The sequence below is a fragment of the Trichoplax adhaerens genome, genomic scaffold, assembly GCF_000150275.1.
Source record: "Trichoplax adhaerens TRIADscaffold_11 genomic scaffold, whole genome shotgun sequence".
Taxonomy (NCBI): Eukaryota; Metazoa; Placozoa; class Uniplacotomia; order Trichoplacea; family Trichoplacidae; genus Trichoplax; species Trichoplax adhaerens.
Window position 1 is genome coordinate 1,844,504 of NW_002060953.1, and position 24,658 is coordinate 1,869,161.

Genomic DNA, 24,658 nt, shown 5'->3' on the forward strand with positions numbered 1-24,658 from the left:
TCAACTTATATAGCTATCTACTGCAGCCTTATACTAGCATAATACGAATAGCAAATGTACACAGTTTCACTATTAACAACCATGAAATTACCTTATAAGCATAGCAGACTATTCTACTTCTTAATGCTACCTTACTTCAATAACTACTGTAATTAGCTGAAACTCCTACACCTGAGTAAGCAGGTAAAAGTTGCTTTATAATAAAATATATCTTCAAATAAGGGTATGGTTTATACAAGTAATTTAACCTTAAAATTAATACTACTGATTACCAATAGCGGAAAAGTCTAAAAATAAGAATATTAATCATGTTTTAGGATAAATTTTATTCAAAAATTTTAGATTGTGGTACTTTAATCTTATTTCTTATAGAAAGCAATCTTCAATCCTATCACTAGGTAAATAATTAAATGCATTTTGTACGTAAGAGAGCTATTAAAAATATTACATACTATTAATTGAAAAAAAACATTCTAGTTATAGTTTAGGTCATTATAGAGTAAAAATGTGATAATATGTTATTATAGCACTCGCGATAATATTACGTTTGTTAAGCTTATACTGGTATACTAAAATAAAATAACAAATTTCAGCCCAATTTCCTGTCACAATGTGTACAGCAAAACTCTTCCTTAGGTTGTTTTTATGTAGGTCACGAAAATCTATTAAAATCACTAACATGACTAACGATTGATTATATATTATTTATGATTTGAGATTAATCTTGTAAGTTGTTCTATATTAATATAAAAGCTCTTAGAAACGTAAAATGAAATAGAAAAATGATACAATACTAAAAATGCATTCATAACGCGGATATCTTAAGATTTGTCGCTAATAACTGTAATAACAAAAAATGAACATGTATTAAAAATTATTTACCCCGTGTAGAAACCATTATTGGATGGGAATGTCTGGTACAAGGAAGAAATATTTTTAGAAACAGAAATGATGCTCTTCTAATATGAACATCAAATTTAAGATAAAGAATGGGATTAATAATGCTAATCGCAACAGTGATTGAAAAAGAGAAATAAGCCAATAAAAAATAAACTTGATTCACTTTCCGCAGATATTGGATAGGGACTCGAGTTATTGCTATACCTACTAATGTAGCAAAAAATGGCCATGACATCAAAATATAGCATGATGTCACCGTTATTAACATCTTAACAAATTTTCGACGAACAATATGATCAATCTCTTGCTCATTATTAAAATTGGCAGGCCTGATATATTTCTTGGTAAAGTTGATAATTTTTCGATACAAAAAGACCATAATTGTTGTCGGTAGAATGTATAATATTGTAGTAACTAGATACAGAAAAGTTGAAACCTTAGATGTAATGATAGGAAAATCGCATAATTTAGTCCCATTCTCATAAACACCAACTACATCAAAGATAGGTAATGCAGTTGACAGAGCTAAAATCCAGACGATGATTTGCCCTATAAGTATAAAATGTTGTTGTATAGAATGGTAAAGTCGAGTAGTAGGTTTAGTGATAACTAAGTAGCGATCGATAGCAATTAAGCATAATGTCATGATCGATATACCGTATGAGCTAGTAGCAGAGTAAAATATAATTTGGCATAATAACGTTGCTAATTGGTAGTCGATACTATCTTTTAATGTAAAGAAGTAATTAATAGTTAAGGTTAAGTTAGATATAATGTCTGATATGAGAGAGATTCGAATTAAGTGATAGGTTCGCTTATTAAAATATTTATCGATAGAAATGACAATAGTAAGGAAGATATTTAAAATCAATCCTAACATAGTCAAAGGTATCACTAGGATGGCCGCATTAAAACATCCACTAAGGCTCTTGTTGGTACAATTATTCATAATAGCCAATAATAGTTACAATGCTTTTATCGTCTCGCAAAAACTTATAGATCCAGGCATCTATTAACACACCATGCCGTACACAATATCTGGCACCAGTGATTCAGTATCGACTGCAGTCTGATGGCTCAATTTTTACTTACGAACATCTCCACTTTGAAATCCCGTTAAAATATTTTGATATCTAATAAAAATTTTCTATTATATCAAATATTTTAATTGTGATTCCTGTGCAACATGTCAGATTTGGAGATTTATTATATGATTATTCAAAATTTGCAAAGGAAGATGATTTTCTAATTATAGTGCTTTTTTCTCTTAAATTAAAGGATAATAAAGAAAGTAAAAATATGATAGACGCGAAATTTTCGATAAACTATGTATCAGTGTATTAAGATGTTCAATAACATAAACGTATAATATATAACAGTTTGACTAGTGGTTGTTATTAAGATATCTATGGCTCCAAAATATTCTTTTCATCTAATCACGATATATCAATTTTTTCTACGGTATAGTAATTAATATTTATTTAGTTTCATTAACGACAGAAACGCATACAATAGGTAAAATTTTGTTTTACTTTCATTAAACGAAAACACACGCAATATTCAATTAAGTATTTGACATCTTTCAATTATGAACGAATCACATTGCTACTAAATAACTTATCTTATAAGGCAAAAAAATCATTTGCGATATTTTTCGCAATTACGTAACATTTCAAAGATATTTTATTTTCAACTAACTGATATACAGCACTGTCAGTAAGTCTAAATTACGATAATTGTAATGAATTCAATAAAAGGCTCATACTCAAATACTATCCATATTTTTACTAAAGTGGAAACCAGAATGCAATACGCTCCTTTGCAATATTTATTCAGATTGAATAATTATAGGAGCAAAGCGTAGTTAAATTACCGGATTTATATTGTTTTTACGACATCGTTGACTTTTGTTCCAAGAATAAGGGTACGGAAATAAGTTACTAACTTGTGTAGCTTGCTGCATTCAATTAGAGTAGCCGGTTTCCTCTAGTCATTATTTAAAATAAGAGATATCTGCAAAGGCTGCCAAATAACTTGTGGCCAGTGTAGTGCCGATAAGCAGAATAAATTTGAATTAATTTGCTAAGCCTATCGTAAATGCAAGTATCCTATCCAAAAAGAAATTCATGGATGAAGCTGTTCATCGATAATATCTGACAAAGTCAATTCATGTCAAGCTTGTAAGTATGAATGTTGCTAGATATGAATTGCATCGGCTGTCAGTACTTTTAACGTAGTACTATTCATTTTTAAAACGCAACTATCAATGTGATCTTAAAACATAAAGTAGGTCATCTAGAATACATAACCTTATGACGCTGTTGATAATATTTTTAATCACCTAACTATCCTATTATAAATTTAAATCAAGGATTTTTCGTTTACTCACATGTTATTTGGTCGAATAGGAGCGTACGCCAATGTTAGCATCAAAATGCCAAGACTAGGCTTTTGGTTTGGTTGAAACAATATGTTAGATATTCATCCATATCATTTAAGGGAATTCAGTAGTTGTATAAGATCGTTGCCTGACGATTGAAATTGTAAAAATATTCCGCTGTCACTTATCTGGATATCAGAATGAGTCCAGAAATAACGTGTATACAATCTATACATGATAGAAACTGGCAACCAGAGATTACTGTAGTGTTTGTCTATCAAAATAGTTGATGTGACGCATAAAAGAGGTAAAGTGGAATTATGATTTCATTATGATTCTCAGTCTAGACAAGAATTTAGTAATTGATGATTACTTACCAGTCACTTGCATATGATATAAATATTTTATATGTGGCTTGTATAAATAGTATACTTTCCCTTCAATACCATTTCTGAATTTTCTTTAGATATTCCATTATCAGATTAACTTTCTACTCTCCAGCTGGACTGCTTAAGTTCAATCTAGAGATAAACTGATAGTACAAGAAATTTAGACAGCATTATTCGGCGGAATGAATCCAGCATTCATTAATCTTTTACTCAGTAGGAACAAACAAATAATTTATTACATCATAAAATATTCAGTACATGATACCAGACCATTTAGTTGACTTGAATTGGAAGATTTTTGTTAATTTATAATCACTGTATTCCTCTAAATGTGATAACTATTCATTAAATAACTTTAAAATAACGATTTAGTAATTCATCAGAGAGGGTCTGCAAATTAGAAAAGTAATCAAGTTTAGGACAAGGTTAATTCAACAAAAGTCAGACTACAATACTTTTGTTACATTTTGAAAGATTCACAATCTGTCTTAATCGCAAGGAATAAATGAAGATAAAATTAGAGGAATAAGATTCTTTATTATAGCTAGCGTTAAAAGTAAAACATGTAAGTTTACAGTTCATTTAAACGACATGAACTAGTTGAGTAGTTATAGCAACGTAGATAGGCGATACATAAAAGCTTACTTTGTCATTCGCAGAAATAAGTAACGAAATAAGTAACGAAATGGATGCTTGAGAATTGTTGTTATAATATAGGAAGCACATCAGGGGAGAATAAAATATATAAAAAAATGAGGCAAGATTATAGCTTACTTCTATCTTAGGTATTCGTACGGTAGAATTAAACTGGGTAGAAATAAAATTTTATCGAATAAATTGTTAAATATAGTACAGATCTTACGTATGGAAAATTGTGCTGTAACATATTAGAAATTAACTATTGCTAAGGATAGACTATATCACAAATAAAATCGGATTCTTCAGCTTTAGCTACGTCATCTTTAGAAATAATCAATAAACTTTGTTAATTAGAAATGATTCAATCATTTTTACAGATGAAGACCACTGTAGTAATTAAGCAACACAAATTAGAAATAACTTCCAGTTATGTTTTATGACACAATATGATTGCTTATAATAAAGATCACTTAGCGATTCAATACCTGCGACAGTGGTTTATATCCTAAACTCACTTTTTTATATTGAAATAAGAGAAAACTTTTAGCTTCTAATCAAAAGTTACGTGTTATGTTTATTGTAACCCTCTTTAGTAGATTTTTTTTTAAATACGGTCCACGAAGATTTATCAAAGTTCAAAACACTACCAAGAACCCTTTGTAAATTGAGATTCACATCTCTATTCGCTCTAAGTCATTATATAAGTTATTTATACGGGTAATGATAGATGTTAAAATTATTAAAACTAATAGCTTTGAGTTCTAGCCCTAATTAAATTTAGGGAAAAATGGTTTATTATAGGTTTTAATAACAACCCTACAAAACTACTTGAAAGAATTATAAATAGCTAGAATTACATCTCTGAATAAACGAACTGTCAATGAAATGATTTTACATTTCTAGAAAACACTAATCTTCGTCTTTCTACTTTACTAACTTGAACCACTACTAAACTCATTAAAGCAGTCAATGATATCAGGCTACTAATTTATCACTGTAGTTTTCTAAATTAAACTAGCCATTAATCACATATGATAAGATAATGCTATCCTAGATTCTCGAAAGTAATAAATTAATAATAACCATAGCACAGCTATAAATTATATTTTTCTACGAAGTACAAAACGCAACTATAAAAATCCACTAATACTGGTAAACTATCATAAATTAAAACATAGATCAAAATATTTGGGTTTATACTGTATTCTATGGCAAAGTGCAGTGCACGGGTTGTTAGCCCTAGGTTCGTAATCCGCAAACTCAAAATTCTGAGTTGTTAAAATCGAGCAAATCCCTAATGTGGCACAGAATAGTCCACACAGTATAATTGACTTGTAACAGTTAAGTTTATTAACGTCTAAGTATCGTCCGTTGGAGAAGAATTCCAATTTCTTCCTTCATAATAACAGTCGAAAATGACTAAATAAACCGGATGATCGACTTAGCCTCCACGATAGCTATTCCATACAATTTATACAAATTATCATCAATTCCTCCTCTACATAGGAGTCATCAATCACATTAGTACCTTGCTTAATAACATTACTTAATATGGCTATCAGCTACGGCCTTATATAGCACATAATTTATTAAGACATACAGTTCTACACTACATACTATCACTGTATTGCCTATACAAAACTTCTGTAATTAGCTGAAATCACTACACAAAGTAATATAACTTTTACCACATTTTATGATCATAATTATCTACCCTTTTTATTGTCATTAATTAAGTTTTTTTTAAAGCTGTAAGGGTTATTAGAATGCAAAACTTGCTAGGAGAATTCTTAAAATTGATCTCTATTTCATTAGCAGATAATATATTAGAACATAATGCGCTATTTGGGATATCTTTATAAGACAGTAATTTCAAGGCTTGTTACCAGTAATTGTGATAAAAGAAAATAAGCAAGTATTGAATAATTCCGCAGAGATAGTTTCATTTTCGAAAACCAATTATTTAGCCCGCAGAATAACTATTCTGGAACGAGAATGCCGATTACGGGAAACTAATGGTTTTAGAAGTAATAAGGATGCTCTTCTAATGTGCTTGTCAAATTTAAGATACAGGATAGTATTGGCAATAGTAATAGCAATCGTGACTGAAAACGAGGCAGAAGCCAATGCATAATGAGTTTGATTCACCTTCCGCAGATATTGGATTGGGGTTCTAGTTATAGCAATACCTACTAATGTAGCAAAAAATGGCCATGACAAGAAAACATTGAATGATGTAATCGTAATTAACATCTTAACAAATTTTCGACGAGCAATATGATCGATCTCTTGCTCATGGTTAAAATTGACAGGTCTAATATATTTCTTGGTATAGAGGATAACCTTTCCGTACATAAATACTATAACTATTGTTGGTAAGATGTATAGCATTATGGTAATTGAGCATAAGTAGATTGAGGTCTTTGATGTTATGATTGGAAAATCGCATGCGTCAGTCTGATTCTGGTAAATACCAACTATATCAAAAATAGGTATCGGAGTCAATAGCGAGATAGTCCAGATGATAATTTGTCCTATAAGTATAAAATGTTGTTGGATGGTATTGTTAAGTCGGGTATTAGGTTTAGTGATGACTAAGTAGCGATCGATAGCAATTAAGCATAACGTTAACATGGATATACCGTATAAGCTTGTAGTAAAGTAGAATGTAATTTGGCATAACAGCCTTGCAAATTGGTAATTGATATTGAAGTCTGTAGTAATACCGAAATTAACAGTATAGATTAAGTTAGATATAATGTCTGATATAAAAGAGATTCGGATTAAGTGATAGGTTCGCTTATGAAAATATTTATCGGCAGAAATGACGATTGTAAGGAAGAGATTTAAAACCAATCCTAATATAGTCGTAGGTATAATTACGATGTCAACATTAATACCTTCAATAAGGCTAGAATTGAAAGAGTTATTCATGATAGTTTATTATATTTAGAACGATTTTATCGATAAGCAAAACGTACAGATCCAGGTAAAGTTCTCTATCCTGCACTTAGTGTTAAAACCAATGACATATTCTACGACTACAGCTGTAATGGTCCAACTTTTTTCTTTACGATAACCTTCATCTTTCAAGTTCTGTAAGAATATATCGACATCAGTGAAATAAGTCTCGGTTCATTCGATGATTTTGTAGCGATGCCTATGCGGCACGAAAGAACTAAATAATAAGTGGCCGAGTATTCAAGGGCTACTGAGGAGGTTGAATTTTAAACTGTTTGTGCTTATCTTTAGTACGATTGAAAGAACAATGAGAGAGGTAGAGTTTTGTGTGCATAAAATAAAAGAATTAACTATATTATCTACTGATATATTAGTTAATTTGAAGATTCAATACATGATAATTTGGCTATTACCTGTAATTAATAAATGTATAAGCGCATATTTTTCTTTTGTTTCAATTTTAGTAAACTAATATGTGGTCCAGGATAGCAATAAATATTTAATTTAGTTTCATTAATGAACGCAATAATGTATGATAGCAGAAATTCTGTTTTATTATTTATGAAATAATAAATATTCGCTATATTATAACAGAGTAATTATTATCTTTCATCTTCGAACAAAAGCATATTGCTACAAACGACCTATTTAATAAAGAAAAATTAATTACGATGTATTCCCTCCATTATGTGGCATTCTATCTATATTTAATTTCCATTTAATTGGAATCAATATTGTCAGTACCTAATGTATAAATTTATGGTGCAGTAAATGATATAAATTATTCAAATTTCTTAAAATCACATCACCAGTTAATAATTCTTCGAAATATCAACATTTATACTACGCAAAATTCGTACTTTTCCATAGTAGTATTCGTATTTTATTATTATAGTAAAAGTTATCAGGCAAATATTGTAGCTATTTCATTGGATTTATTTTCTGTATTGCATGATTGGCTTGTATCTCGAATTTCCCCCAGAAAATAAAATCATTTGAAGTTGTAAGTCAATTTTAATTAGAGTAATCACTTTACTCCAGTCATAATATTCAATAAGTGGCATCGTTAATGGTAATCAATAATATCACGGAATTCAATACCACGTAAAATTACATGGCATTAATTTATAACTTATGGTAATACCGTGCTGTCAAGCCTAACTACTGCAAGTTTAGTTTGCTTCCTGAACCCATCCTACAGATACTCGAATACTTTGCTCAAGAAATTTACAAATAAATAAATCTATTAGCAACTTCTAATAATGCCGATTAATTGCAAGCTTGTGTTAATGAATATTTTTTAAAATGGAATTTATATCAAATTTTAGTCATTTTAGTGCTGTACTGAACGTTTGCCACACACTCCCACTATATGATCTAAGAAAATGAAAGCTATTTGCACAAAATGTGGAAAACTAATATACTATTAGAGGTACTGCTGATTGCCTAATCATTCTATACTAAATGTTTACTAAAAGGCTTGATGTAATTGCATGCTACGGAATTCTATCGAATAAAAGTCTTAGCTAGTATTAATAATAGAATTTCGAACGTTTGACTTTTAGTTTCGTAATGAAAATATGTCTGATATTCTCATATCTATATCTGAGTAAGTAATTAATTCGTGAATGCACGCTCGTATGCCTTGCCTCTCCATTTTAGAAAAGTTACAGATTCAAAACCATATGACTGTATACTCGTCTGGGAGACTGTTCCATGGTATGGTAGCTATTCATGTATTCTTATCGTTTTAAAATAGCTCGAAATTGGAAGATACTAGTTTACCATAAGTTATAAATTAATACCATGTAATTTTAATCGTGTTATAATAAATATTCCGAACTCCTAGAGGTGTGGTTATTGCGGTAACATTGTAGACTATCGCAAAAATACTCTACGGATAGAGGGCATTACCTCTCTTCTACCGGATTCACCAGATATAAAGTACACTTCAAATGCATTTTTTTATTGTAATGAGAATATATAATTCATAATTGGAAGTTATTTCGAAATATTAGCCTCTCCTGCTTCTAGGATAACACTTCCGAATTCTGAGTTAGTTCGGATGGTTCTACAATAATTTGTTATTTTTCTAGTAAACAGTATTAGCATTCTTAAAGCCGCATTGTAATCATTCATTTTCCATAAATCGGCATTTATTAAACAAGTAAAACAATAAGAATGAGCTTTACAGCTGCACGGAAAATATATTTTGGAATTTTTCACATAGAAACCGAATGTTGATTATTTTTTTAAATACTATGAAGGCATAGTATAATAGAATGCATTATTCATTTCAGAATTATACGGTAGCGATTTTGAGATATTATCGTTATATATAGTTATAGAATGATGTCGATATCTTCTACGTTTCGACAAAATAACAAAATATGTGAATCGTTTATGAGAATTTTGATGGTACTGATAGATTTGTTTACCACACAGAGTAGGTGTTTTCTAAGCCTCCGTGAAATTAATAAAATTTTTCTTAGAAGTCTTTAAATCGACATTGATGATGTTATAGTGATGCATACATTGTTAAATAGTGCTGATTTCCTCCTACTCTTGATGATATTTATAATTAATACAAGCACTCGCTAGTAGTGTCTACTAGGATACTGATGATGTTATTGTGATCAATGTGTTTATTAAATACGGTGCATTTTCTCCGAGTCTTCATACGAAAATGTAGTAAATGGTTAGTTCTTACTGAGAGGCTCAAGCTCTGTTTCCAGCTTTTACTTAGAAATACTTTAATTTAGTATAATTTAAAATGAAGGTTAAGCTTATGTTGAGCTGCAAATTTAGCATTACAGTTCAATTTTCGTTTAATATTAGAATCAATAATATGCGCTGCAGTAGAACGCAGTATTACATTGCCATGAGGTCATAGCACACTACAAATCTCTTCTTGGATTATAGATTACAGTAATTATTAATAATCATAACATGTCAGATGTCATAGTTAAGTCGATATCAGTAAATTTCTACTACCTTTATCTTTTGAAAACTATTCTATGGAAACCACGCAAAAGTTATTCTGACACCATTCTAGCAATTTCATATGGCTGTCCTTCTTTAATTTTACTTTCAACTCTCACATTTTTTTTCAAAGTTTTTCGCGTGAACTTAGTGTAGCCTGATCCTTTGTATGCGATCATTCTTTCCCTTCTGTACTAATTATTAATTTGCATAATATGCTCTATTTCACACTAACGTTTTACGGTTCAGTTTGACTATTTTCATTAAATTTAGGAATCAGGTGAAATATAAGAGTTTTAGACTGTATTCTTCGACTACTCCAATCAAACATTTATTAAACTGTTACTCCGTTGGAAAGACCAACACAATTTAATTCAACATTGAGTATTCATTACACGATACATGATCATTTGGTTGATCACAATTAGAAGGCTAATATTGTTTTACAATTATATATAATGAATCGATTCCTTCCACTATGATTACAGTTCATTAAATAACTTTAGAATTGCTGCTTACTAATTAGGCATCCAAGATGAAAAAATTGAAAATTAATGTTTTACGACAACCTCGATTCTACCAGTATTAGAGCTTGGTACTTTAGTCGAATACTCTCTAAAATGCTTTGCTGAATTATATTATAGACTAGCTCACACGGCCTTTTTTAAATATAGTAATTAAAGCAAATTTTTATCTTAAGTTCGTAGGCCTGACGCTATTACGATTTAGTGAACTCATGCAGAATAAGATATAGTCTGCCGCATTAAAAATATAAAATGGTTGCTTGAAAATTTGATTATTTAGCCATTTGATTCCAACAGCAGTGGTCGATATCTAAACTTACGCTTAAATTTAAAAATAGAATAAAATATTTAGCCCCATATTAACGGTACACCGTTTAAAACGGAACATTTCCGCTAGCAATTTTATCTACAGTTCACAAATATCTATCAAATTTATAAGCACATCGCTATTTGTTATTGTTAGTTATTGATATTGTATTATAAGATAAATATGATACGATATATGATAAACATTTATAGCAGATATCTCAAGAAACGTCAGTAAAAATATGTTGTGTAATTACTAGAATTTTGAAAACGCATTAAAGGAGTTAAGACTTAGTAACATATCATACATAATACATAACAGTAATCAAAGAAAAGAAATTGATATCATTGTTGTAATCTTTGTAACTCCATTGCAAATTCGATTAACAGCTGAGGTTCTCCGATTAGTTCTTCTACAATCTCTTCAGCGTAATAGAAAAATGAAATACTTTTATAGTATGGATTCTTATCATAACGCAACCTTACGTTCTGAACGACTAATTTAGTCTTTAAAGGATTAACTAACTTAGCAACTCACTGAACTAACTGGACAGAATAAAATCGAGCTGCTGTTTTGCTTTCGCCTATATATATTATATTATACGACGATTAAGGACCAATGCGTTCATCACTTAACTAAGGACTATGATACTTTATCGCAAAGTATCTACTGTCCTATAGGGGAACGAGGGTAATCATAACGCATAATCCAAATATTATTTTACATTAAATATATAATTAAATGAACTGTGCAATACAATACTAAATTCACAACGGTAGTTAGAATAGGACCGTGAAGATTGTTTTATTATCACTAGTAAATTATTTGCCACGTGGTATAACCATCATTGGATGGGATTGTCGACTAAGAGGAACGAATCCTTTTAGAAGTAAATTGGATGCTTTTCTAATGCGCAAATCGAACTTTAGGTAGAGGATGGGATTGATAATAGTAATTGCAATCGTAACTGAAAAAGAGAAATAAGCTAATAAAAAATAAATTTGATTCACACTCCATAAACGTTGCATAGGTACTCGAGTTGTAGCAATACCTAATAATGTAGCAAAAAATGGCCAGGACATTAAAACATAACATGAGGTAACTGTTATTAACATCTTGACAAATTTTCGACGAGCAATATGATCATGTTCTTGCTCATGATTAAAATTGACAGGCCTAATATACTTTCTAGTAAAGAGGATGATCTTTCGGTACATGAAGACTATGATTATCATCGGTAGTATGTATAATGTTGTTGTAAGTAGATAGAGAAAAATTGAGACTGCTGGTGTTATGATTGGAAAATCGCAGAAATTAGCTCCATTCTGGTAAACATCTATTAGATTAATGATTGGGACTGCAGTCGTTAGGGAAATAATCCAGACGAAAATTTGTCCAATAAGTATAAAATGTTGTTGTGTAGAAAGGTGCAATCGAGTAGTAGGTTTAGTGATGACTAAGTAACGATCGGTAGCAATTAAGCATAATGTCATGATTGATACTCCGTATGAACTAGTAGTAGTGTAGAATATAATTTGGCATAACAGCTTTGCTAATCGATAGTTGGTATTCATAGTTAAGGTAAAGAAGTAATTAATGGTTAAGGTTAAGTTCGATATAATGTCTGATATGAGAGAGATTCGAATTAAGCGATAGATTCGATTATTAAAACATTTATCCAGAGAAAGAACAACTGCAAGGAAGAGATTTAACACCAACCCTAATATCGTCATAGGTATAAGTATCATGGCCAAAGGTGAAACTATGATGGCAATATTAGAACTTCCTGAAAGATTTGTATTAAAAGACTTGTTCATGATAGTTAATAACGGTTATGATATTTTGAATAAAAAGCCAAAATGTAAAGACCCCAATACAGTTTACTATCCTGTGCTTAATGTCCTGCAACATTAACTTGCACAAGGGCTGCAGTAGTGATGGTTTAATTCTTACCGACGATCATCTCTATTTAAAGTCGCGAGAATACTTCGGTATCAGATAAAAATGTCTATTCTGTATCCAAAATTGTTATAGTGATGCCAATATAGCATGAAAGAATTAGAGAATATGGTAATCGACCATTCAAGGGTTGCAAAGCAAGGCGAATTTCAAAATTGTTCGTGATCTTCTTCTATTAAAATTGAAAGGATAATGAGGAAATTAGAGTACCGAGCTCGTAGAATATTTCAAAGAATTAACTCATGGTATACTAACATAAAATATTATAATCATCGATTCGAAAGTATACTATACAGCATTTAGCCCAATAATTAAGAAAAATATAACTGCGTTATTTTCTTTTCTTTCAATTTTGATCAGTCAAATGATTCTATGACATAGCAATAAATATTTAATTTGGTTTCATTGACGATACAACAACATAAGAAGTAAAAATTTCGTTTATTTTACACAAGATAATAACACACGCGATATTACAATAAGGCAATTGATTTCTTTCAGCTTTGAACAAAACAAATTCTTCTAAAATGACTTACTTCGTCAATACCGAAATCACATGCGATCTTTCCCCGTATTATATAATATTCCATCTGTTTTATTTCCGGGGTAATTGATCTACATTATTGTCGCTAAGCAGAAAGACACGGCTATTCAAGTAACCTAAATTATTCAAATTTCTCGTAATCACATCATCGGTATAAATCTTTGTAAATTAAAGTCGAGATATAGAAAACTTCTTCATAGTATTACTTATATATAAATATGATACCGTAAAATAAATAAGCTAATTGTTCCTGCTATTTTATTAGCATTCCTTAAATACATATAAAAACTAGACTATCAAGTGAAAATATTTGATTTTCGTGATGATATTGATTAATTATCAGGAAATAAAATAATTTCTCCATCAAATAAACTACGCAATATATAGTAAAAATTGGCAACTAAAGATAACTGTCATAATTTTCAATTTATCACAATATTTATTGTTTACTTAAAAGAAGTGATGAAATATGATTCTATTACAGCCTACAGCCCCAAATATGAATTGAAGAGTATTCTGGGAAATTAATTATGCAAAGATTACCTTCAGCCTTTACTTTATTAGAAATAGTAAAATTCTATCGCAAATACTAAATTTACCACATCAATCAGATCCAATCCACGAAATACAAACAATTAAAACTGCACGACAGTTGTAGTCCTTTTAAAGTATTTGAAATTGAATTAGATTGCCCACTATGACTTTTTCTTTATTACTGTTTTTATTCATTAAAGTTTCAAATAAAACGTAAGTAATAATCAGTATCTTATCTTAATAATATCCCTACAATAAGGAGCAATATTCTGCTAATACATGATTATTTAGTGTATAAAATTTTGATATTAGTGGTATTTTAATGTAGTAAAAGTATCGTAGTATTCATTAAACTCGTAGTGATTTGGTAGTTTTGATAGAATAGAATCAAATGAATCTTAGCGATAATTGGAAGACTGTAAGTACAGTTTAACAGCAACTGTATTGGTTGGACGATATAATCTGATTCATATAGTTGATAAAAAGTAAAAATGTTCTCTGAGCTTTAATAAAATAGCATAATACTTGTTAAAAGCATTTATGAAAATGTCGATAATATCATTATAACAACCACTTTCTCAAATGGATTTGATAAATTTTGAGCCTTGATCAAACGATAATAAACTTACAAAAAGCATCTATATAGATTTCGAGGCTATTATTGTGATGGATATGATAATCAAAGAGTGGCTGTTCTCAAAATTTACATAATATCATTAATAAAAGCTCTCATTGTACGCATGTTACGCAATCGCTAATTGATTTTATCACAAATTATGTCCGTATCATATAATATTAATGCTTCTACTGTATAAATATCCATAATAAGGGATAAACCACTAATACTACGCTTAAACTCTGTTTTTTATTTCAACTTTTCCTACGACTTGCTTCGTTATCCCAATATCAAGACGACCCTAAATTTTTAAATAAATTTGTGAAAAGTAAAGTTATTAATATGTAAATCTAGACTGGTTAGCATTTTCAACGTGGGTTGGAATTACTACTGCCGTTCTTTACACCCCGGGGTATATCCTTCACTATTATTCTAGTAGGTCTATTCGAAAAATTGGCTTCATGATAGATTTTAAAGTTACTAGGGGCATTACATGCAATCGGTATTAATAGAATAGTGACAGTAAATGATTTTAATATAATACTTTAATATCTAGATTAAATTTCCTTTACAACTACAATGGTTCAAGCCAGTTTCAAAAGATGATCACAAAGCAACCTTATATGGCGCCGCTATTAGATAGGATACATCAAAGGGCATCGGGAGCTGATCACAGAAATTTCTCATGCCATTGCATTATAAATTCTGATCAGAATTTGCCGTAATTAGTTATCAGGTATAAGTATCAGATTTCTTTTTTTCTTAACGTGTAGACTGAGGTATAAACACACAGAGACAGCTATAGCAATATCGTGCAAATTCTTATTAAATATTTAAATCAGAAAAAATAGCTAACAAGAGATTTGGATCACGAAGTCATTAGACAGAAAGAGGCTTATCAATTAGAATCCTAATTGGATATATTACTACATCTTCATTCAAGATCGAGTCGACCAATTAGCCCTGTAATATTTTTATACCATACAGCCACACAATTAATCCTGTAAGCGAAATGGCCTTGAGAGCTATTACGAAAATTTCTCTTGTGTTGCTTAATATATTTCTGTCTAAAATTGCAATATGTAAATTTGTGATACAGAATTGCATGCTAAAAATTAATGAGTTACATCTTCGTCATTATAGTACAGGCGATAGGTAGGAGCAATGATTCATCCTACTAGTCCAGACCTCTTTAGAATTTCGTAGAATGTTAATACTGTATAGCATGATGGAAAGATCCATCAATATTATACATTAAATTGGCCGATTTTGTAGTCATAGTGATCGATAGGGTTGGAGCAATAATTTACCCTTCTAGTAAAAATCTCGCCCCAATTTCTTTGAATATCAATTCTATATAACATAATGAATGTATCATTCAAATATTTTTATTTAATTAACCATCTTTGTAGTTAAGTATATCGATGGTATTGCAGCAACGATTAATTCTACTACTTTAGACCTCTTTAAAATATCGTAGAAAGTCAAAATCTCATATTATGACAGAAAGATCAATCATATATTTACTTAGTCCTTAGGGTTATATTAAATACTAATAAGTTGTCCTATGAGAAGCAGGCCTGATCATTCCAGAATTTTGCAGACAATATCTTGTAAATATTTTAAATTTATTAAATCCAAGATAGCAAGTACAGTAGTCCTACTATCAAAATATTGCTGTTCACTTTCAAAGCTCCATTATTTGCTGTAGCGTAGGAATAACCGTAGTCGGAGGATATCATCATCTTCTGACCATTTCTATCTGGAAATCCACTGCAGACATACATACTCTCAAATACGATCCTCGCAATGGGCGATAAACTATAGAATGAAAATATAGAAAAGAATGATAAATGAAAGTTTAGTTTGTACCAGATATTGGCTAGCTTTCATGTTGATTCACCAGCTCAATTACTCGAATAAAGAAATAAACTCATTAAAAGTACATCTTACTACTCTTTTTGACATATACTAATATAGAAAAGAATCAATTTTCTCCTACAAGCATGATTCTTTCCTAGTATCACTGCTCAAGACATAATTTGCATTTTGAAAATGTAGCAGATGAAAGTGTGAAGTTGAGATGGATCTTAAAAGTGTAATTCATATTTTTACTAATGGATTTATTCATTTCTCTGCTCAAAATTGAGGAACCTAATGATCATGATACGACTAGTTGCGTAACAGAATTATGAAATCACGACTAAATTATTCATTATGGTTTAAACAAATCAGATTACCAGTATTTTGAACTGCTCTCGCTGTCTACATTAATTTTCAGTTTTTGATGCAACCGCTATTTTCAGCAGTAGTTTTCTGGTATTATTTGAAAGCCATGTAATTTAAAGCTATATTATGCCTGGGTGATTTTATAGGAGGCCAGTGCTCGCAAACCGTCATAAAATCATTTGTATCTGTATCCTAATTACTGGAAAGCTATCATCAGTTACAAATACTTGATTTTACACATTCGTAGCAACTGTAAATGATGTTTAATGAATTTAATAAGGGTTCAAATGATATCTAAGGTAGGAATCTTAATGCTACAACGTAAACATTCCTCGAAGTTGTTAAAATTCATTTAATTATAGCAGCAGTATTAATGTATAACTGTCGATATAGCTCAAAATCTCTTTATACTGAAATAGATATATACAGAGTCAGTAATTTTAAACGCTGCTTATCAATATTACAGCTGGTAATGTAAAATTGCAAAAGTGACAGTAAAATGAAAGTTTCCGTAGCTAAAATTGGAACATATAATGCATAATAATGATGAATGATACAAATACTCGTATAATAGAATCGAACTTACCATTTCATTGCAGCTTGGCAAGACTGTGTTGTAGTCACGGTAACTACCTTTTTTGCATCTTTGGAACAGTATGGAAGGCTATTACAGACTATTTCCATCCACTGATCAATACATTCCTTAGTGGTATTCATCATGGTTAAACCTTGCTTAAAGTTGTCTATGTTTTTACCCTGTGTTGGCAAGAAGGGGATGATCCAAGCAGGGAATTGGATACCACTAGGTAATTTACCGCAGATTGGGGCATTTATAGCGGTAAGAGAAGTCTTTGCACAAGTATTTAATGAATATTCCTTTGATGATTCCGAACAAAAGAACTTTCTAAAATCTTCAGGGAGTTGCAATGACGGAATAGCGGAACCGCAGGTTAGCGATGTTGCACATCCTGAACTGTAGTCGGGAGTAATGATGGTGGTTCGATCATCTGAGCAGCGCGGCAATGATCCCTTACAGATAGTGTTTCTCAGAGAATTTCTGCAACTGCTGTTTAAGGAAGATTGAAGTAGTGGCCAAGAAGTTCGAATCGATTCTAGAAAACCTGTATAGCGCCGATAAGGAATGGTGGGGACCATATAATTGACGTTGCAAAAGGATCTAATTTTGCTACTGGGAAGTATACAATCGTCGAGATTGCCGTCTACCCATACTGTAAATTTTGTATCTCTTTTCGCTGTAGTTTGCTAGGTAAGAGAAATAAAATATATCATGGAGCAGAATCATTCTCATTAAGATGTGCATTTCCGTATTAATTTCAGTACGTCATTTTGAAAATTTCTGTGCCTATATTAATTTATGTTGAAGAGCAAAAGTAGTATTCACGTTAACCTAATAAACTACGACTAAATTAAAATTTCATCAATTTATATAACACCTATAGACTGCTTTAATTAATGAAACATTCTAGTTAATATGAGGAAATGGATTTGTTATAATTAGACTTTTAACGTGATGATTTAGCAAAATATGGAGAAGAATTTGACGCAAAGACGATTAGAACTAGACAAATAATAACCTGGTAAGGTATAGCTAGCTATAAATGAGATACTACATAGATTTAAAATTTTCATTATATCCACTATTATTATATGAAACCGGGTTGATTAAAATAAAGCATATTCAATAGATAACAACTGATTACGTTATCATAATTATCAAGATAGATAAGATATTTCCTACACCAACTTAAGTGGCTAATTGATTGAGTAAATCTTTGCTTACGTTGCATATATACAAACCTGTTCTCTTCGTTGAAGCGTAGAAGCTTTACTACTTTGAGCTAAGAGCGAGGTCGATAAAATTGCTAGAACAGCTAGAATGAATTTCATAGCTCCAAAGTTTTTTCCTTTAAACAGTTAAAATTGTCATTAAAAATATCGATTAACAAATGATGTTCCATTACATAAATGATGATCTAATAATGAAAATCATTTATAACTAGATAATTAATTATTAATGTATTAGTCCGATTTCCCATTGAAATTAGGAGACAGAAAAATAGCTAAATAATAATGTAATAGAAAAAGTTTTATTATCTAGAGATAACTGGTTGAGCTGGAGTAAATGATTGGACTTATAATGCCAAATCTATCTTCATAAAACTCATTATGATTTTAACATAAAGCTAGGTTAATTATTATTAGTGTGCTACGGTACATTAAGCTTTTTTGACTACTAAAACTTATTTTAATCGAGTAAAATTCTTATAAATAGTATTGCCTCGCGAAATATATCTTAATAGCAGTGTGTGAGAATTGTTCTATATTAAGCCTTTTTGGCTATAAAACTTATTATAAATGAGTAAAATTATTATGAATAGCATTGTAATGAATGGTGCACGAGAAATACTTTATGTCTTGTACAATGAAGAATGTATTAGGCTGACAAGTGCATATATCAAGAACGGTTAGAAATGCACCGGTATAAATCAAGGAAATAAAAATGCAGACTCTATTATAAGTAGACTGTACAAATGTTGAGATACAGCACTCAGATTATCAATGCAGCTATTTCCTCATTTGTAAAGCTATTTTAAGGTCAGAATGCAATAGAAAATAGTAAACATTAATATAAAATGATGGCATACAATAAATGATATTAGGATATATTGCTAATGCTAAGATGATCATCTTGGAATACGATTACTGAGATATCATAGTCGTAGCTCTGAAACTCAGCTATTTCCTTTACATCGAAAATGCTAAGTTTTATTCGTGTGGATCTTCCTTAATGCTATTTCGCTAAGATAACGTGGATATTGTATTAAACGGAAAACGACTTATAGTCTAAAAATTATATTGGTTTATAAATTAATTATTAGAACGCCATTTGTCATGTAATTTAATTTGATATGGCCTTACAGATAAGAATGTCGACTACATATTTAGCTTTTAATAAGTTTAAAATACACGCAATCTACTATTCTCCATCGTTATAATCGATCCATCTTAGAAATTGGCAAGAGGATAAGCTCTGTTTCCATTTATCTTATAAGGTAAAGTAAATATCTCAGACAGAGTAGGAGCTGATAAATTACCAATCCATGTAATAGATGTTGTAATCTTAGTTTGTAATCGCGTACGCTTTAGAGTGTAAATTACGCGTAAAGGACGCATCAGTCTTGCTGTACGCACGTGTCGATACGAATACTTGGATTTAAATATTATAATATTGAACTATTACAGAGTCAGTTGGTTTCTCAGAGCTAGCATTTACGGGCAATGTAGTTAATAGAGAATTAAAGTATTACTTAACTGAAGATCATCAAGTTGTTGTGAGCTAGGAGATCGAACATATCCTCTATCTGATAGTCAGAGTACCTCATGAGCTATCCCCAGCTTCGTCTCATAACGGTATAACGAACAGTAACAATAGCCTCTTTATAACATAGGTAACTGACAGGTATAATTAATCAGACGTTGAATAATCTGAATCTGAAGCTGAACATTTGAGTTAGGTATATAGAATCAATGCCAAAATATATTAGATCAATCATACTTTAATAAGCATCGATTAGTATCTTATTGGTGTTTTTGTATGATATCAATGGTCAATTCGTAGAAACTGGCAGCAATGAAATGAGTAAGTTAACCTATGCAAAGTTTAATAGCCAAATTCCTATCCTGTGGTAGGGCATATTAATTGCCTGCTTTTATTGCAACAGCTGCACATCATATATAGTGTCATGTCAATAGCGATCGAGTATATGAGCAAATTAAAATCTAGCTGCAGTATCTTCTCAGAAAATAAAGTATTTCCATCAACATACATTATAATATAAACTTGCATTAGAGTCCTACTTAGAGATGCCTATTAATTATACAAAGAACCACACCTATAATGATTGAGGTTATGTACCTATTAAGATTTAACCGCAGAATTATCTCAAGCATTAAAGTATTTCAATTTATAATTGTTATACCAAAACCCGCAATAAGGTTTCACAGAAAAGAGCGATTATAATCTTCGGGAATCTACTAGATTATTTTAAAAATACTTAAGAATCATGGTAGTGTTACATTGTGATGACTAAGTTTCCTACCCAGTATTCATTTGGAAAGCTGTCATACCTAGAAACTATAAACAAAATTAATTTATGATGTACAGGCTATAACGAAGCCTGTATTAATTAATTCTATTTATTTTGGCTTCATTCGATGGAATAAATAAAAAAATTATTGGCCACCTATCGTGTTCTTACAGAATATGTCTCGGCAAGTCCCATATTATCATGAGCCGATTGCTTGTAATCTTGTTAAATTTACGCTACCAAAGATTTGTTGACATTATAATTATGATTTTGCATGACTGATTAAATTATTGTGTAGGATATCTATCTTGCGATGCTGGCTAATAGGAATCCATATTATGTATTATGGTTAGGTGAGCATATAGAAGCATCACGACTTTTGGAAATTGAGAATCTAAGATAGGGCTTCCTATAAAAATTGTCACCTATAGAATAAGACTCATCGCTAGATTTATGAAAGCTTGTTTATGCATAGAACGTACGAGCTCATCATGAAAAATTGTTTACAAAGGCACAACCAGTCACATCTAGATGATATCTACGCGTTGATATTAGGTGAAAAGGTAAAATAAAAAATTAAGTAATGCAGTAACTAGTTCTAGCCTTCTAGTAAACTGTTATGAATATCTACATAGGCATTACTAAGGACTATTTTACCTGTTTTATGTTGTTATTAATCAGTATATTTTAATTAAGAATTAAATAAAAGGAATGATGCCAAGGTTGGGGCTCTTAATAACATTTTGATCGTACATAATTATAATTTGGAAATTATGATTAATGGTCATGCAGCTTTAGCGGGTTGTTACTATTAATTCTCTCGAAAAAATGATTATAGCCGTTTTATCTATGTTCTATAACTAATAATATGTTTGGATAAAAAATCAGAAAGAAAGGATTAAAATCCAGACTCAATTAATAATGTCTAGACGACAGGAAAATAGCTGATCTAGGACAAAAAAATGGTTATATTTAGTACCCGCTGGCTTTAATTATACGTCATTATTAATGGCAATATCCTAGTCATCTGACTACTTTCTACATCTTAAGTAACTATAGATGGATGTAATTGGATTATAATTAAATTAGAAGGAAAGTGTAAAATCTAGTCGAAATAGTACAGTAGCATATAAAAGGCCTATTGGTTTCTCTTTCTATGATACTATAGACTAGATTACACAACTTTAACCGTAAGCCCCATTGCAGTATCATCCAGACGTAGGCTACTATTCCGATAATCGAACTTTTATATGAACATCAAATCACAACGAATTCTTATACTAGATCGATAAATACAGCCAAAGAATACAACTAAAATCGGGCTATAATAGATTAGAAATGATCCGATCGCATACATCATAGATCCGAACTGTTCTATAAAATTTTGATTTATGTATTTTAGCAGTTATAAGCTTCTATAGTATCACTGGTCAGCAGAGATTTAGTTTACACTTAATATTGGCTACGGTATTTAATAATTACATCAGGATCTTTTATAGCAGCTTGCTTTGATTGCTACTTCTTTATAATGTGAATGCTTATATCCTTATAACAAGATTGATATATCTTTTCGAGTTAAAAAAGCACCCTTATAGTTATTATGTGGTTATCATGACCTGTTGACTTGAATAAGATGCAAAATTAAGACAATAAAATAGTTATAAAACATCAATTGATCATAATTTTCGTAATTTTATACTAGAATTGTTGACTGATTTGATTGATGATCTGAGAATCGTTATTACGTAAATATCGAAGAAAAAAAAATTGGAAAAGCGCCTCCTATTATTAACATTTCGAATATTTTCCCTTTTAACTTTTTGACCAAAATAGACATAGATCATCCCTAATTATATAGTCTAAATTTCAAGTAAGAAGGGAATTTAATAAATACAATAAAATAGATTAAAGTCGTCATAATAAAAATATAACAAAAAAGTAGCATTAAGTAAAATAAATGCCAAAGTAACGAGCTTAAAAATAAAATGAATTTGATGGTGGAGTAGAATATGTACAGCTGATATTAAACAAAAAAGCTGCCCAAATTGAATGGAATAATTAGAATGAAATTAGCTATCATCCAATGCCTAATCGACTTACAGTTATTAAGAGGGCTAAATAAGCCTGTAAGGATGTAGAAAATCTTCAGCTTAGCAGGTATAGCAATGATTTTCCCCAATACTCCCGCCAATTACATTACCTCTTGTAGCTTGTCGTAGGCGTTGGTAATGTCATCAACATTTAAATTTACAACCTATCGTCTTGTAAAGTAATCACAACAATTGAATCATTAAAATAAATAATCTCATCAAGTTCATATCCTCTGAAATTCTTAATTCATATTAAAAAAATAATCAATCAACTGATCTGCTACATCTAATTTATTAAATCCATCACCACATTTATTAACTTGCTTACCAGGAAAATCTTTTACTTAAATTTTAGCATTACATTGCTAGAATAAGTCAAGGACTATTTAGTAGCTATAGTATTCAGAGTTCTATTCTTTAGCCATCAGCTGAAACGATATTAAGAACGATGATAGTATATCATAATGTTGTTGGATAGGTTATGTTAAAGCTATATTGTGTAGGCTATTTGAAAATAAGAGTATATACCTATTAATTATCAAAATACGGTACTAAAACCGGATATTGTGCATAAATTTACAATGAACAAATCGTTTTAGGGTTCACGCATCATCTTTTGACTAGATCGAACAGATTATTATTTATTCTACTGGTATATGGATAGTAATCTTAATAATTCAACAGCTAATTCTTAACGACTAAATTAGTAAACAATATAATAACCATGAAATCTTCTAACTAATTCTAGAAAACTGCTCAGCTAGACGTTCATTCATAGAATCATTTTATAATATAACCTATTATCGGTTATTATCAATCGGATTTTATATCGTAATACGAGTAGTAACTTTGCATTTAGTAGGTATGGCATAAATATACAGAATATTTGGTGCTTTATTTGATTTCTGGTCAAAAATATATTATCTTTTAGTATAGTTTCAATTATTATACGCGCACTTTTAAGCAATGCAACTGCCAGTTCAGTTAACTCTGTTCTATACCAGAAGTGTTTTTCGTAAGCAAGCTATGTACAGACTCCGTTCGTACTAACTATCTAGTTAAAGAAGTGTGGTACTATAATCGAGGGGATAGGAGCTTTAATTTGTTGCCATACTAAGAGATTTCGTTCTATCTTTTAAATTCCTTAACGTAAGTACACAATAACTTTAACTCAGAAGTTGTGACGAATTGAATTAACTTTGCTCTATATAGAAGTCATTTTTATGCTGTTGAGATAGTCTACTCAATAACAAACATCATCTTTGAAGTATATGAGACTCTTATACGCAAGATTTGCTAATTTATTTGATTTCTGATCTGAAAAATATCGTCTTCTAGTAAATTATATATCAGATTTTTAGGCTTTAAAGCAAAAGTAATTACCAGTTGAATTAACTCTACTTCATATTAGAATTATTCGATTTAAGCAGGCAGTGTATAGGTTATGCTATGAAACCTATTTTATTGACAATAATATTGCCAATCTATGTCAAAA

General features: G+C 30.4%; 1 protein-coding gene across 1 annotated transcript; it reads right to left on the minus strand.

Moving 5' to 3' along the window:
- Positions 1-16,366: 16,366 nt before the first annotated feature.
- TRIADDRAFT_59588 (uncharacterized protein) lies at positions 16,367-18,119 on the minus strand (the record flags this gene model as incomplete). The annotated part of the gene is made up of 2 exons (XM_002115624.1): positions 16,367-16,556; positions 17,551-18,119. 2 exons carry the CDS (start codon positions 18,117-18,119, stop codon positions 16,367-16,369), a joined length of 759 nt encoding a protein of 252 aa, XP_002115660.1.
- Positions 18,120-24,658: the final 6,539 nt, after the last annotated feature.